We start from the raw sequence: 17,500 nt of genomic DNA on the forward strand, positions 1-17,500 counted from the left end.
AAAGGGGAACACAAGCTGTATTATCAAAGCTCGTGAGGCTGCATGGCAGAAAATAGCTGACAAGTTAAATGCGTAAGAACATGATTTTAGTAACTTTTGTGTTAAGGATGTCAAACTATTTAACAACTAAATGAGAACAGTTTCAAGCCTTCAAAATGTATAGTCATTAAAATTTCCTTTTACATATGCATTTTGTTACCAGTTGTAAGGTACTTTAAGGTTATTTTAACACATTGATAAACAGGACAGCATGTTAATTATATGGGTTCATCTTGGATAAAAGTGATATATAATTGTAATTATTAATATAATTATTAATAATGCTTGGTTTCAGGAGCAACATGAGTGGAACGAAAAGGTCCTGGCAGCAAGTGAAGAATGCGTCATTATTGGCATACGCTCCTGCTGCAGTATTGCCACATTATGCAAAACTGCACAGGCTACTACAATGTCACACGCTCTGTCTGGTGTAACTCTGAGATGCCGCAGGCAGTTAAACCTGGATTTTAACTGTCCAAATGTCATTTCAATGCGTGCCCTTGTCTTACAATGGGCATGGTTGAAATGTCTTTCTGCTTGTGTTGCAGGATCTGTATATGGTGTGAGAAGAAACGGTAGACATGGGTATCCTCTGTCACCAAGCAGCACACCAGGAAAAATTCCTATAATGGAAAGTAGACACATTAGACTGTAGTATAATAAACTATAGTATATTTGTGAATTTTAGTTGACTTGCCTTGTCTGAGGCTTTGAGCCAGTGAAGACTCAAATTCTGGCATCATGTACTGATCCTGGCCATTTTGCCACAATGTTTTAAATTAGATGTTCAGCAGTGCATACCATCTGAAACATTTTAGGAAATGGTAATGACATACATTGCTAATGTTGGACGACTACACTTTCACCTCTTGTATATAAATGTGAGATATTATCAGTACTTACCTGTACATTAATACTGTGATATGATTTGCGGTTTATGTAATCAGGCTCTGTTGGACCTGCTGGAGCCTTTATCCTCACGTGTGTACAGTCAATGGCTCCAATGACGTTAGGAAAGCCTGACAAATTAAATTCAGTTACTTATCAGGTAATGATTTATGTGCTGTAAATGAGTAGATGTTTAAAGATTAAGCACCATTAATTCCAAAGAAAGTTTCCTTAATGGCAAGAATTCCTTGGTGGCCAGGAAAGGTAATGAATATATTTAAAAAGGACTTTAATGCAACGCAAACCTTCCTGATTTCACGGCACACTGTAGCTTTGCTTAAATGTTCAGCATCCCCCACACTGTACAGAAATGAACCACTGGCAAAATAACGCAAAGCGATACACAAAGACTGTGCAACCGTAAGGGCTTTACTGACACAAATATGCAATACTGTGTCTACTAAATCTATAGCGCTCGTATAAATAATCATCCGCAAAATGCAACGGATCTATCCTGGGCCGAAGTAATTGTGGAACCTGTTGCCTTAAAGCTCTAGATAGATAGATAGATACTTTAATAATCCCAAGGGGAGATTCACATTCTACGAATGAGCCTCGCTCCCTCTTCAACTGGATTATGAATAAATGGGCACGCCATGGTTATTCATGTAAAAGCCTTCAATGCACTCCTTGTCATTTTATACTTTCTAAGTAATTAGAATCGCCTGCATGTAATCTGTAATAATTTTATATTGGAGGTTCGATGTGTGCGAAAGAGGGAGTGAACAGCAGCAGAATAATCCCAGCCCCGCAGAATGTCGTGCTGTGACATCACATGGCTTGTCCAATCATATTCATCAAGCTAAGCTTCACAACTAACCTGCCACGGAGCAGGCTTGTCCAAGAGCATATGTTGGCATAGTAATTAAGCGGAGCTTCAGGTTAGCCTCGTTCGTGGAACCGAATTTCGAGAAATTAAACCGGGATTATCGAAATAAACCTGGATTTTGAGGTTAGCTCGCTTCGTGGAACAGCCCTCTGGTCTCCATGTTGTGAGGCTGAAGTACTTCCAATGAGCCACCCCTTGTTTTATGCTAACGCAGGTGAATGCTAGTGTTAAGGGTCATGTCACATTATATGATTTTCCAATGATTTTCAGTTGCAGACTGTATTTAAATAATCTTAGTGAGTCGGTGGCAGTCACAGTTTGCTTCTGTGACTTCCAGTCACTGATTAACTCCGTTTCACTGGCCTGAAACTTGCCCTGACAAAATTAGTTTGAACCACAAAGGGAAGGATGAATAAAGGAGAAAGAGAAAGTACTAGATTAATAGGGAAAGCATAGCCCTGCTATATCATTGTGCCTGATAGGGTGATCTCATCCAGTTGCTCATAATACTGTTCTCTCGGCCATCTTCCCCATGCACTCTCTCTCTTTCTCTCACTCATACTCTGTGTCTTTCCCCATTTTTTTTTTTATCATTAATATCCCTGACTGATCTTTCTCCCATCTGCGAACAGTGATTAGGCTCCAATCTGGCAATTATTGTGTGAATCACTGCAATCACACTGTAAATGGGGTTAGTAATACTGCAAAAAATACCTGGGGATACAGGTTCCAGTGACATGTGTACTGCCTCTCTGAGCATCCTCTTGTATTTAAAGAGTAGCATAGCCACTACAGGTTCCAGGCTTGCTCTAGTCTTTGCTGGGTCCCTTTTGTACTACCAACCCTTTTGAAGGTATACAAATTAATGATTTACAGCCTCCTGAGACCTTTCTTTCATACAATTATCCTCAGAAAGTGCCAGAAACCTCTCTCTATCTGTCTCTGTTGGCTATTATCTACTCATACTTTCATTCAGAAGAACTCGATGTTGGACCATTTTCTTAATGTTATATCAGCTTTCTGTGTTTCCCTAGCAGTCCATTGTGGAAGTTAATCTATTATCACTGCTGCCTGACAGTAAGGAGACTGTGGTTCAGGTCTTGGGTGTTCACTGCATGGAGTTTGCATATTTTCCCTGTGTTCACGTGGGTTTACTCCAAGTACTCTGGTTTCTTCCCACAGTCCAAAGGCATGCAAGTTCCGTGGATTGGCAATGTTTAATTAGCCTGTAATATTTTGATTTGGGAGTTCTTCCTAAGTGAAATAAACAGGGGCCTCCATAGTGGCTGGGGAGCAGATCAGTATCCTCACAGGTGCACACAGCAGAGGCACACTTAATCTGGCCAGTTCTCAGTGGAAACCTGCTGGCCTCAGAGGGAGAAGGCTCTGAAGAAGAGAAACTGGCCACAACAACTAATAAACCCTAAAATACTGTAGCAAATGCTTCCAACAGATACAAATTAACTGTCAGCCTTTGGATGTACCGGTATATAAAGGGCAGACAAAGAATCTTTAGAAGAATAAAAGATTCATTTTCCAAATGCCCCATAACAATACATTTCTGTGAAGAGCACAAAAATGCCATAAAGGATATGCCTAAAGGGCAAACTAAAAAGCAAACAAAGTCCCAATACTGTAATCCAAAGAAAGTAGCCAAAAACTGAGCAGGAATCCAGTAAACAATACATCAAATAGAACTCGGCACACCATGTGTATAAGGCAATGAAGCACATTAGACCAGTTGGTCTTCCCAGCCTTTATAGGGCTGGGGAAGGGTCAAAAGGAAGAGAGACAGGTGGCCTTGTCTCTTTTGAATCCATCCACAAAGCTCAAAAGACTTGACAGAATATATAGACGCGCATAATAAGTAAATAAAGCGCACACAGTAAATGGCCTTGCCACGGCCGCGCATGATAAGAAATAAAGGACAACATTGCTGGGGAGAGTGCTGATTGGGTAGTCGCGGCCGCGCACATAAAATCCATCGCTGGGGAGATGCCAGCACAGATTAAAATACTTGATGGGGAACTGCACAGTACTTGCTGGGGAGACGCCACAGGCACGATTATCAGCTACACGCCACACATTAAATCAGTTGCTGGGGACACTCTGATGATTGCCCAATGTGATAGAAAATTAAAGTCATGTTACGGACAACAAACCCAGTATTACTGTCATAGAAAATTACAGGCATTTTACGGAAATACAAACCAGTATTACTGCGAGAGAAAATTAAAGACACACAATACAGTGACGCATATTACAGCCACATACAAGCCAGTATTGCTGTAAGAGAAAATATTATGGACGTATCTACTAACAACATGCTACCCAAAAAAAGGACACGTCAAGTTGGACAAAAGACACGGACAATCAAATTCTATATAAGCAACATCTCCTGGAAGAACGGTCAACTCAACAAGTAAACATCAATAAAAGAAAGGCTGAAAGACAAAGAAAAATACGAGCAAATAGATCGATTGAAGAAAAAGAAAGTGACGGTCAGAAAAACGCTAAAAGAGAGACTCAGAAGAGCAAACCTTACAAAAAGTTGGCATTTACTTGCCAGAACCAGTTTTCAGCCACGGTCAGTTATATATCGCATTATCAAGAGTTAGAAGTTTTCCAAATGTTGTTGTCAACGTTGTAGATGGTCCTGAACAAGGCAAACTGTTGCGAAACTCGGACAGAATATTTACAAGAAATGTTGTCTGTAATGAAATTTTATAGAAACATTTCATGAGGTAAAAAAATAGAAAATTTTTCCTAAATATCTTCTTCAGATATTGTGTCTTACAGATTGTTACAAAGTTTTACACTAAGGCAATATTAATTATACTTACAGTGTTGTCATATACGTTTCTATTTTATTTTTATTATTATTTTACTTTAGGCTTCTTGCAAAAATATTTTTGACAAAAAAAAATTAAGACAAGAAACTGAATGAGGTCAAGGTCCCTTGCCATTTAATATAGACTGTTCCTACTAATGTTTATGCACTACTTATTTTATTACGTTTTTGTAACAGGCTTAATGTCTAGTCTGCTAATAAAGATGTAAATCAGAGTTGAGCTGGCACATTTGCAGAGACTCCCTCAGACAAGAAGGTGCTCAAAAGGACATAAAGTTTAGGTCTGTGACCATGAACTTAACTGTACCTGGGTGTGATAGACAAATATTAGCAGGCACTGGTTCTGTAACTGGAGTTGACCTTGATCTGGTCACCAAAGGTTACACCTTCCTTCAAGACTAGCTGCATTCATCTGTTTTTTATATTTTGGAATTTGGAGGCTGAGGCTTCCTCTTTGGGGAGCCAAAAAACAGACCGTGCACTCTTTTGGGAACTAAAATGCTGACAATTTGTCCTGTTTGTGAACTAAAAGCTGATGAGTAGTTATCTTTTGGGCGAGGAATCATCCAGTCATTGGAACAATGAGCTTGCAAAATTCCTTTGGCCTAGAAACTACTCTTCATAGTGTATTGGTGCTATACATCCTGAACTATCTCTAAGATCCTCTTTGCCAAGCTCTAAGCCTAGCCTGAGAAGAAAACATTACTTTATGATGGGAACTTCAGCATCCACACTCTTGTTCCAGAACGAGTAATGCTTTTCCCTATGAAGTTGCAGAGAACACTGCCAAGATCCTAACAGCAAGCCAAGAAAGGCAGCATCACTGCACCCCACAAAGAAAGAACTGTGTAGAAAACAGAAAGAGAGCAAGAAAAATCCTCCACTTGAACCCAAAGCAACAACAGCGATACCTCCTCACAACACTGATTATTATCCTTAAAGACTTGGTATTGTAAACATTTTTATTTGTGCCAAGATAAATTAGATTTCTAGATAGCTAGTAAACAGCCTCCCTCTTCTGTATTATATGCTTGTCTGTCTCATCTTTTGTGCATCCTGTCTTCTATGTCAATATATGTGCAGTTGCAATGTTTCTATAATCTTCATGTTTATCAATGAATTATATTATTCTGTTTCTTAAAATGAGCGTACTTCAGTTATACCTTGATATAAGACTATTGGCTGGAGACCCCCTCTTACAGGGAAAGATAAGGAAAATAAACTGGGACCTTACCAAAGTATTTAATTAATTACCGTCATTGCCAAAGGAAAAACTGATAATTAATTAAATGAGTGATTAATTCATCTTTTCTTACACATGCCTACTTTGGATAGATGGGTTTAGACAAATGGATAACTGGATTATTTTTTGGCCAATTTAGCTTGAATGAACAGGGTTATAAAAACTAAAGCTAAAGACCTCAAACTTTGCCATTTCTTTCCTGATGCTTGCTGGAGGGAGCAAATCTTGTGACAAGTAAAGGCTTGAGAAACATATTCATATAAGTCTGTTTAAATATGAAACTGCGGCACGGTGGTGCAGTGGGGTAGCGCTGCTGCCTCTCAGTTAGGAGACCTGGGTTTGCTTCCCAGGTCATCCCAGTGTGGAGTTTGCATGTTCTCCCCGTGTCTGCGTGGGTTTCCTCCCACAGTCCAAAGACATGCAGGTTAGGTGCATTGGTGATTCTAAATTTTACCTGGTGTGTTTGTGTGCCCTGCAGTGGGCTGGCGCCCTGCCTGGGGTTTGTTTCCTGCCTTGCGCCCTGTGTTGGCTGGGCTCCAGTGGACCCCTGTGATCCTGTAGCTAGGATATAGCGGGTTGGATAATGAATGGATGGATGTAATATGAAACAAAATTATACAGTAAAAGATTCTGAAAAAAGGCCTGCACTGTATGTAGAAATACAAAACTCTTTTGTAGAGTATAGTAAGAAAACAGAAATTAAGGATAAATGTGACAAGAAAAGAGGGAAAAATAAAACTTGTCAGTTATTGTACTTTGTACATCTGAAGGAATGGAATCATTTATTGCCATCTACTGCATCTGTAGAAGTAGTTAGATTATTATAAGTAAGGGCACTTTTAATATGTCAGTCAGTTCTTGTTTTTATGTGTTACTCTGTTCGGGTGCCTTTTCACAAGTTGGAGCAATGTTCTCATGGATTAGGTACTAACAATAAGCTGATTTAATGTGCTCATAAACAGGATCATTAATGGCTCTGAAGGAGCTCCATTTTAAAACCCCATTCTCCCACAGCAAAATATATATAAATTGTTTTTTCAGTATAAAAGTCATTACAGAGTTGTTCACTGTACAGCTGCTCTATGCTCTGTTTAATTTTTTTTTTTTCATCGACCTCACTCTTCATTGACTAAAACATATAAAATATAATCATATTGCTTTAATTAAAAACGATATATTTGTTTGATTTAAAGGATGAGAAAGTCATTTATAGTACAACAAAATATAATGCTATATGGCTGGTGAATTTTGTTTAATTGAAACAGCCATGACTAATCATGTAAACAAGTACTAATGCATACACTGAAATATTGAAAAAGTGTTGAAGTTCATGATGGGATAGAAAGTGGTGAAAGTAGCTAGTCAACAGTCACCTTCTGAAGAAATAAATTTAGGCCCTATATTATGGTATAAATGTCCACCTGGCTATAGTTAGACAACTAGCCCTAGCATATGTGTATGCTAAAGAAGAGTGCTGTTTTTCAAAAGGACTCTGTGTTTGTGTGTGTCTGTCTGTATATATACTGTACATATATACGAGGGATGTTCAAAAAGTTTCAAATTTTTTTTTTTAATTCAATTAAGAATTTCAAAAACAAATGACATCACTTTTCTGCATAGTCCCCATCGTTTGCGATGCAATTTTCCCAGAGTCTTACCAGCTTTTTAATGCTCAATTACTACTACTCCTGCCTTCACTGTTTTCAATGAAAATATAAAAGTGCTGAAACTTTTTGAACATCCCTCATATATAAAAGAGAGACAGAGAGCCCTCAGGGGTAAGATTGGTTGGTCTGGCTTGTTGTATATATTTTGCATGCTGTAGGATTTTAGAGTGAATTTAAAAAAGAATTTGGATTTATCTGTGTACTGAGCTGTTTAAATGTATTGTTCCTTTTTTTGTCTTGCAATGCCACATGAGCCTTATGATACTTTTGAACTCTTTAATGCTTTTTATACACCATGTCTGATGTTCCATAGAAAATGATGAGGATTTAAAAATAAGGGATTATAGCCTGGGGAGAATGGAGTTGCAGAATGTGTTTGCAGACGTGGACTCCTTTCCTGCCTCTACTGCAATAGCCTTTTGATGTACAAAATTTATTAACTGATTAATTAAAAAAAAATTCCTAAATACGCAGAGAATTTGATACAGCTTGGCATTTATAAAGAGGACAAAGACAACAGCTTTATTAAAAATTTGGATTTTTTTTTGTTATATAAACTAGGGGGCTCCGCCTCCTGCTTGCTTCGCTCACCCACCCCCGGGTTTGGTTTACTGGATATACAATTTAAAGAAATTATTTTCATGGGAATTCTTATATTTGTATTATTTTCACTTTTACTTTAAAGCTTTTGTAAAAACTATATTTGTCCTTTTATTTCCGGCCCTGGGTGTGGTTAACTCTTTCTCGCAGGATGTATAACGCTGCCCGTGTTGTGAAGGGGGGCGGCTGAGCACACACTAAGGAGATGCCGTCAGATCATCTGCTGTCTTTCTGCTGCTGCTGGCGAGCTGCATGTTCGTTTTGTCATGCTGCACGTTGATCATTTAAAAGCCTGTATAGCAGCTGTCCTTTTGCCACTTCGTGTCTCTGCCGCTCGCGTTGTGAAGGGGGGGCTGAACGCACGCTAAGGAGTTGCAGTCGGATTATCTGCTGGCTTGTTGCTGCTGGTGAGCTGCGTTTTCATGCTTTGCGTCAATCATTTCAGAAACTGTACAGCAGCTGTCCTTTTGCCACTTTGTGTCTCTGCCGCTTGCGTTGTGAAGGGGGGGGCCTGAACGCACACTAAAGAGAAGCGGTTGGATCATCTGCTGCTGGTAAGCTGCGTGTTCTGCTTGTCGCTTGTCGTTGTTTTAAGAGCTGGGAGGACATGATGTCTGTATGCCAAAAGCATACCAACAACTGCTTGGTTAGATGTCTGTGGACTTGTTTTAAATGTTGTCTCACTGCCTTGTCTTGCGTGACATTAAAGTTTCTCTCATGGGACTTTCTTATTGTCTTCGCATGACGTTAACGTGTCTCTGGCAGGATGTCAAATTGTCTTCCAAGAAGATAGCGTCTCGTCTCCCTAGTCTCCCTCCCAGGATTTTTTTATAATAGAGAGATATACACTACATTAACCAGGAAAATTTCTATTGCAAATTTCTGTTACAATTCTATTTACCATACATTGTAGCCTTTAGTTTACCAATACTGAAGCACAGAGAACTAATCATAAAATGGAATAAAGCAACTTACAGCTTTAGTATTCAGAATTAAAGTGATTAAAATGCAGAAAGTGTGTTTTGGAATCTATAATATTAAAGTCAAACAGTGAAATTTTGCTAGGTTATGTGTCAGATGTAAACAGCTCTCTGATGTCATCAAAAACTACAGATTCTGTCTTTCCACCTACTGTCTTGCCTTGGCAATTCCCTTTCAAATTGCAAGTACTGACTTATACCACAACTGCTTAGTATTTTGTTGTCCTAGTGCTCACTCCTCTTTTGTATGAGACAGAATGCAATAATTACATCACTAACTAATCTGAATATTGAATAATAATAGTTAACCAGTAATGCAGTATTACAGAAAAAAAATTTGAAACGGTTTAATATTTGGCTACAGGTAGACATTTCTGCTTAGGTAAATGAAAACAATTGCTTTTGTTGAACAAGCAATATGAAATGTTAAAGTTTTCCTTATGTGTTTAAAGTCACCATTTTTGTTTGTTTTAGTGTTTAGCAGTCATTCATTTTTTTTCATTTTTAACGAATACTTAGAATTTTTTTTATTTTGTATTGCAGCAATGATGGTGTAATGAGAACTATGAATCCAGATAAGCTGTTAAAAGGAATGCCGATATTGCAAGGACAAATTGATGCACTCCTAGAGTTTGATGTAAGTACTGCTTTTCATATACTGTACATTTTACAATAACATAGATCAACATTAAAAAATGCAGAGTAGCCATGTTGACAAAGCAATGTAATAGGAAGCTCAGACTAATTAAGTGGCATATAACACGTTACATAATTCTAGGTACCTTTTGCAAAACTTGATGTTAAGAGTCAACTCGGCCTGTAGTGTTCCAGCTTTTACATCACCAGAGAAATGTCTCAGTCAAAGGTCATAAGTCAAGAGGACTATGGACTCCCCTACATTTGTAGTTCAAGTCCATGCATCAAAGTGCCTAAACTCATGTTGTCTTGTTTATTCTAAAATGTATTTGATCTCAGACTTTGAATTCAAATACTGTATGATAAATTATAAGCAATAGTCACATTTCCTGTGTTGGGTTAATTGAAGGCTTTAGTGTTAGGTTTTCTCTTTAAAATTGGCAAATCTATCTATTAGGAGTGGTGCAGCACAAAAAAAAGAGTTTTAAAGTGTGCAGTTTAAATAATAAATTGATCCCTTTGCATACTGTGAAGCAGCTCGAAACACATTAAATCTTTTTGTGTTTGCACCTCATTGCTTTTTCAGTTATACTGTTATACGTATTCATTTATCCTCATTCCAAAACACTGGTTTGATGGATTTGCAACATCACCATACTTAATGGCAACGTTCAAGAAAGTACAAGTAAAGCCTGAAGCATGTAATCATTCATCTATTTCTTTAATCTTGCTTTCTCTATTATTGAGCCACAAGGAGCTGAACCATGATTTTAAATTTTTTCTTTTTTATTTCCAAATACTGCCTAATCCAGTTAAATATTTGGGAAAACAAAAGCATACTAAAGGAAAGATCCCAAAATCTGCTGAGTAACCTCTGTGATATTTCCTCCTAAATTTTTATTAGCAACTTTTAATTTTGTCGTGTTGTTAACAGCATTTCATAATACTTATTATTTCAAGTTATCATAAATATTGTTGTTTTCTTGTACAAGGGTAATTCAAAATGTAAAGGCAATATGAAAATGACATGGTAACAATGTTTCGAAATTGACGCAATCCAACACCTTCACGATGGTTATAGGTAGTTTGAACATCCACACTCGGAACTCTGCTGTTAGACTAGTTGAAGCCAAGATCAAATGAACATTGAGGCTTTGCTGCAGGATTGTACCATTGTTGAACAACATGCCAAAGTGAGATTTTTCTGGGCATTGGGAGTGAAACCTGTTGAAATTCATCAAAGGATGTTGGCTCGGAATGGAAACGAAAACCGCATGATTCAATGAAAAGTTTATGAATGGGTAGAGAGATTTAAAGCAGGAAGAATAAGTGTATCAATGAAGCTCGATGTGACCATCAGTATTGTGCACACAAGCGAACATGGCAAATGTTTTCATCAGAGAAGACCAATGGATTATGTTGTCTACCTTTTCTGCACATTTGGGTATTAGCTATGGATCTGTATATGTCATAGTGTATGATAACTTGGGATAATGTAAATTTTGTGCAAGATGGGTACTCCTTTCTTCTTTGCATAAGCCAATATCCTTCGGTGAATTTCCGCATGCTTCATTCCCTCTGTCCAATGAAATCTCACTATTGCGCATTGTTCAACAATGATGCAATCCTGCAGCAGAATGTACATGTACATTTGACTTTGGCATCAATTTAGCTGATTTAGATCTGAAGCAAGTAAAATGGTGGCATAGTATAGGCACTCCTTTTTTGCAGATGCAGAGTCCTGAGTTTGTTTCCTCCTCCCAGCTGTTGGATGTCTGGTGTTTGCATGTTTCCTCAATGTCTGTATGGCTTTTCCTTAGAGTGCTCCAATTTTCTTCACAAATTCCCAAAGATGTGTAAGTTGGGTTAACTGCCAACTCTAAATTGGCCCTGTGAGAATACAGGTGCATGCATGAATTGCCATGTGATGTGCTGTTATTCCCAGTGCTGCCTGTTTAGTCTCTGGGCCCCTGTGTCCCTGAATGTGACTAAACAGGTTTGAGAATATATACACAGATGATAGAGATCCATGATTATTAAGTGTAATTTCTACAGTAGTTCTTTAGGGGTGCTTTTTAGCAGCTTTAAAAAAGTGAGATACAGACTATTAGGAAGAAAACTAAAATTGGGGGATGTTTTTAGTTTGTCATTTGCCCACGACTAGTGGTAGTGGTAGCGCTGCTGCTTCCCTGTAAGGGAATTATGGGTTCATGTCTCAGGTCATCCCTGCATGGAGGTGCTTTGAGTAGAGAGAAAAGCACTATATAAATGTAAAGAATTATTATTATTTACATTAATAATAATGCAGGCAATTGTAAATTGATGACTACTTTTTTGTTTAATAATATAAGTGTTGGGTGCAAGCCTGTTCAAAATAATACGTGAATACATGTGTCTCCTAACTGCAGCCAAGATGTCAATATTTTTTCTACATACACTTCATCACTCTCCTCATTCCTGGCCCTGTTTTCTTTGGTGATACTGATTTTGATGACCGGTTGAGCTGAACTGGATTGATATCACATTTATGCTCAAAGAAGAAGATAAGAGCCACCTTAGTTTTGTTAAAATTTGGAATAATCACATTATACTCAGGACTGTGTCTTGTGGTATCCTACATGAAAATTTGAATTGTGTATCTATTTTGAAATCATCATGTTAAAACACCTGCTCTGTCAGATGTAACAGAGCAGTAAGTGCTGTTTTTTTTTTTAAATCCTTCTATGGTTTTGTCATAAACTTCAGAAGGGAAAATTGAAAACCAAAAACCTTTACTGTATTCACATGCTATGGGGGTTTTTGCCTTCCAGCTACATTGTTCTTGTGAATTTCTGGTGAGATTTTTCATGTTACTTCATATACAGTTTGACCATAAAATGCCATTTCTGGTTAAAACATTCCAAGTTTTTTTTGTTTTTTTTAATTCTATATGTATTATTATTTATAGTGAAAAATTTGGGTAGCATTGTTTTCTCCCAAATAGAGAGATCACACTTTGAATGGTATTTATATGAAATTTCAAAAACTGCACTAGCATGCCTCAGCCCCTTGACCAATAATTGAAATGCAGTCAATGGCTAGGAGTAGCAATCACCCCCTAGATAATTAATTAGTAAAGTAATACTGTACACCCTCAGCTTACCAAAAATACTTTTTATATTGAATTTAACTGACATTACAAGTACACATGCAGAGCATTGTTAGTACTGTTGCCACACAGCCCCAGCAGACAGCTGAATCTCTATCTGCTAATTTTATTTGAGTAGAATGACATTCTTCACTTTGTATTTGTGGGTTTCTTTCCATATTGTCTATATATCGTCCTGATTTGCAAAGATACAAGGCAGAAATTAATTGCTCTCTCTAAATCAGCTTAGAATCTGTGAAATAAGGGGGTGTGTGAACTTAGTGAAGAATTGGCATTCCATCCAGATTTGGCTCAAGTACTGCTAGCATAACACTAGCTTGCCGCAACCATGAATGTGGATTTATTCAGCTAGCAGACAAATGGATCAATATCACTTTTAATGCTCAGCAGTATTTGAGCTTAAAAGCCACCAATATAGCTTGAATGAAACTTTATCAGGCTTGAGGTTAGTGAGTGGCATTAACTTTAAAAGTAGGTGGTGTTATTTGATTGGATTTTACATCATAAAATGCTTTATTTATTTTTATGAACCGTAGTTTTCAGTGGTGGGTCATAGGCAGCCAGTGATGACCTTGCCTTCCTAATGCAGAAGCTGGCAAGCAATCTGGAATGAAAGTTAGAACATCTTTCATATCCGGATTTTAAACTGGCCTGTTTATTGCCCAGCACACATCAATTATCCAGTGTTTGGCTGTCTTTATTTTAGATTATAGATTTTAATAACAATGAAAGATGTTATGGAAGATAAAGACAATAACTGATTGGACTAAGCAGGTTAATACAGTTAATGAATCGATCATATATAGACTGATATAAAAAAACGTACAAGTTCCAGCCTAGGCTCTTCTTCTGGAGCAACCTAAAACATTCAGAGTTTGCACTTAAAAACAGACAAATTCAGTTACATCTTTAAACATTTGTGTGCGTAGGTCTCTAACAAGAGATAAACCCTTGGGTTATTGGTTTTAATGAAACAGGCTACATCTAAGGGTGGTACTTGTATCCAAGACATGTTCAGGAAGGCAGGCTTCGGAATGACAAGTAAGTGGTCTGAATTTTATTTTTATTGTGTTGTACACTGAGGTATAACTTCTAAACTAAATAGTTGCACTTATCCTAGAAAAGGGAGAACAGACATGCTTGAAAAATTACAATAGCTTTACCTGTCTGAAAAGTCTAATTCTGCTTAAATGTGCATATTTATTAGAAAAGTAAACATCATAAATGATGTTGTATAAAATTAACAGTATTGCTAAACAAAAATATTTTTATTTTAAATATAAGTAAAATAAAACGTTTTAATTGTGGTATGCTTGAAAATTTTAGAACTGATCCCACATTACAACAGTTTAACAATTTCTTTGTAATTTTTTTCTATTTTAGGTCCATCCCAATGAACTGACAAATGGAGTGATAAATGCTGGTTTCATGCTTCTTTTTAAGGACCTTATCAAACTGTTTGCTTGCTATAATGATGGGATTATAAATTTACTAGGTGAGTAATTTGAGTGATTGACTTTATTTTAAAATGAGTTTAAATTTAATATTTATTGTCAAAAACATTGGAACAGAATAGACCTGATTGCTTATGAAACAGGATAAAGACAGACCATTTTAATAAGAATATGCAGCATTAATCCAAAACATAGAATAATCTGTATAGGCTGCTACAGTTAATTGAAACACAAGTGTTGATAAGCCAGTACAAGTCATTTTCATACAGAGTATAATATACTTTTTGTAATAATAATTATTAAATTTTGTACTTTTTGTTTTATAAAAGGACTAAGTTGCTCAGGCTTAAATTTATACCTTCCTGAACATGATTACGCATTCTAATATGCCTCGGACACATCTTTTGAGCTAACAGCATAATTGGTCCCCATTTTAAAATTAATTCGTTTTTTACATTCTACTCATTTTAAAGGTGTTCAGAAAATGAAGCTGTCTGTGTAAAAGATGTGCTTTTTCATAGAATTTGGCCCCATATTTTAATGCAACTTATAGAAAAATAAAGCTACATTAGAGTGTGGCAGTGGCAGTGAGAATCTGCAAAGACAAGCTACTAAATTGCGAATAGGAGCCATGCAGCCTGAAAACCTGCAATGACACAAGGACGTGCAATTGAATGGGTTAAACAGGCCTTCAGATAGTTTATTAAAATCAAAAAATAATTTTTCACAGTGCTACAGCCTTGAGAGACACCTGTTCCTATATACAGCTATGGTGTTACCCCCCAAAAGCATGCTTCTGTAGTTCCAACATCCTTGTTGTTTTCGTTTGAGAATCGCCCTGTGCTACAATCACAGTGTCATTAGATTTCTCTGACAATACTCAGTGTTGCCACTCATGTTCTGCAGCTTCAAAGCAGTGTTTATTTCACAAAGTCTATTCCAGCCATGTTCCTTCAGCACCAAATTGCATATAAAAATCAAAAAGAGCCTCATATTGTCTCAGATGGCTACTTATATTTAGTTTGTGCAAGTCGTCGCCTCCTGAGGATTCTAGCTGTTAGTTTATATATTTCAGTCATCACCTCTCCCAAGATTTAATGGCTGCAGAAATGACTACTATTCCAGTTCTGCTGCAGAGAAATTTTTATAGTATGTTTGGTTCAATACGGGCACATAATATCAACATATAGGTCATTGAACTTTTAGTGGGCTGGCACTGCACTGTTCAGGATGTTCAGATTATATCTGTAAAATGCAAATGCAATGCAAAAGATGCATAGATCTGTGTAGATTCAAGGTAAAAATCATGATAGCACAATATCGATTAAAAGAGCATTTTCTTAACACATACTATATTTGAAAGGCTTAGAATAGCAATGCTCACAAAATATCTTAGACTGATGTTTTATACAGTTATCAAAATACCGCAATACAATGGACTCCATCTAGCAATACCAGTGTTATGATTTGGTCTTAAGACAAAAGAAGAACAAGTGAATTTTGCTTAAAACTGGGTGGTGACAATTAGAAGGTTTACTGAGGGTTGCATTTCTAAGCCAATCCCACGCTTCATGAAGATAGTGCTCAAAGTAGAGGCAGTGATTTTGTGCTGTAAAGAGTAAATGCTCTGTTGTTAACCTAAAGAGCCAAGTGAGATGCAGGTTTAATTTATTAAAATATCTGAATCAGTATATCTGCCTAATGACAATAGTAGAGGCACAGATAGTGGTGCACAGCATCCACCTTCTGACTGCAAATCTAAATTAATAACTAAAGTAAGATAATATTACTGTCTAATTGGAAATGGAAACATGCCAAGCCAGAGTAGCTATAGCATTTTAACATTATATACTTAGACCACAATGCTTATCTAAACTCTGTTTGCTGTCATTATGCAATATAAAGATGCAATAGTCAAAATGACAGAAAGATATCTTATCAAACAGAAGCACTTCTCAAATCTGTTGAGCTAAGAACCTGCAGTGGTCTACATGTGTTTCTGTCTGTCTCTTCTGTTGCCGGGCTCATTACAGTATACAAATTAATCATTAAGCTTCAGTTACGTTGTGCTACTGAGAACCTAAATTGATAAAAGCGGTTTTAGCTTTCTTTTTTTTCTCTTAGTGTCAAGTCTTTTGTATAGTTTCTTTTGCTCTCTCCTGAAAACCCGGAGATTTAAAGGGCACAGACTGGACAAATTGGGGGTGGGTGTTTTAGGAACAAGCCCTGTGGGTGTAGCCTTTGCAGCTATGGATTTTGCTGCGATTCATAAGTACTCAGGCTATTAACAAAATTTGTTTATTTAAACATTGTAAAAATAAAGAAAACAATATTACATGTACATTTTAGATTCATGGACTACATTTTAATTTCCTGTGAGGCAAAGGACACAAAATCAGAGGTATTGAAGCTGAACTTTGGTCAGCTCCATCTCAAATTAAGTGCTGTAACTTAGGAAATTCTATAATGCACACTAGAAAGACCCAAAGAAGCAGTAATGGGGAAAGGGACCATAGTAAAATTACAAACACCAAATAAAATGTAAAACAAAGAACAAAAAATGAAGTGCGATTAAAATTTACAGATGCATAATAAAATCTAACCAAAAACAAACTAGGAGATGGGGCAAAAATAATTCAAACCATTTATCTAAAAAACTTTAAAGCACATATAGCACAACAAATTAGGAAAGGTTGAATGAGATGGTTCAATAGATTTATTAGTTATAACTAACTGTAATGAATGTTGGAGGGGAAATAAAATATAATATGAAAAAGTCTTTAAAGTATGTTATTTCATAGGTAAACTCTATAGGTAGAAACACATTTTTTTCTGTTGAACCTGAATTCTGCATTAATATAACTTTTTTTATTGAAATATTATGTTAAAGATTCATTTACATTTCACACAGACATGACTGAGTGTATAAGGTGTCTTGTTTGTGACTAATACCACTCCCTTGGTGAGTTCCTTATTAGTTCCCGATGCTGCTGTGCTGAGTAGGGAAAGGGTTAAGAAAACAGCTTCACTGCATCCTACTCTGAATGAAAAGTTATATATACATGTAAAATTAGAAAAGAAAACATGTTGGATGAAAGTTATCAA

General features: G+C 36.8%; 1 protein-coding gene across 5 annotated transcripts in view; it reads left to right on the forward strand.

Moving 5' to 3' along the window:
* Positions 1–17,500, forward strand: part of snap91a (synaptosome associated protein 91a) — a 247,694-nt gene that overhangs the window by 118,884 nt on the left and 111,310 nt on the right. For all 5 annotated transcript variants that reach the window (XM_039747584.1, XM_039747581.1, XM_039747580.1 and 2 more), the window contains 2 exons: positions 9,701–9,794; positions 14,325–14,436. In XM_039747584.1, coding sequence (XP_039603518.1) covers positions 9,701–9,794; positions 14,325–14,436 — 206 coding nt within the window. The remainder of the gene's footprint in view (positions 1–9,700; positions 9,795–14,324; positions 14,437–17,500) is intronic.

The sequence above is a fragment of the Polypterus senegalus genome, chromosome 3 (assembly GCF_016835505.1).
Source record: "Polypterus senegalus isolate Bchr_013 chromosome 3, ASM1683550v1, whole genome shotgun sequence".
Classification (NCBI taxonomy): Eukaryota; Metazoa; Chordata; class Cladistia; order Polypteriformes; family Polypteridae; genus Polypterus; species Polypterus senegalus.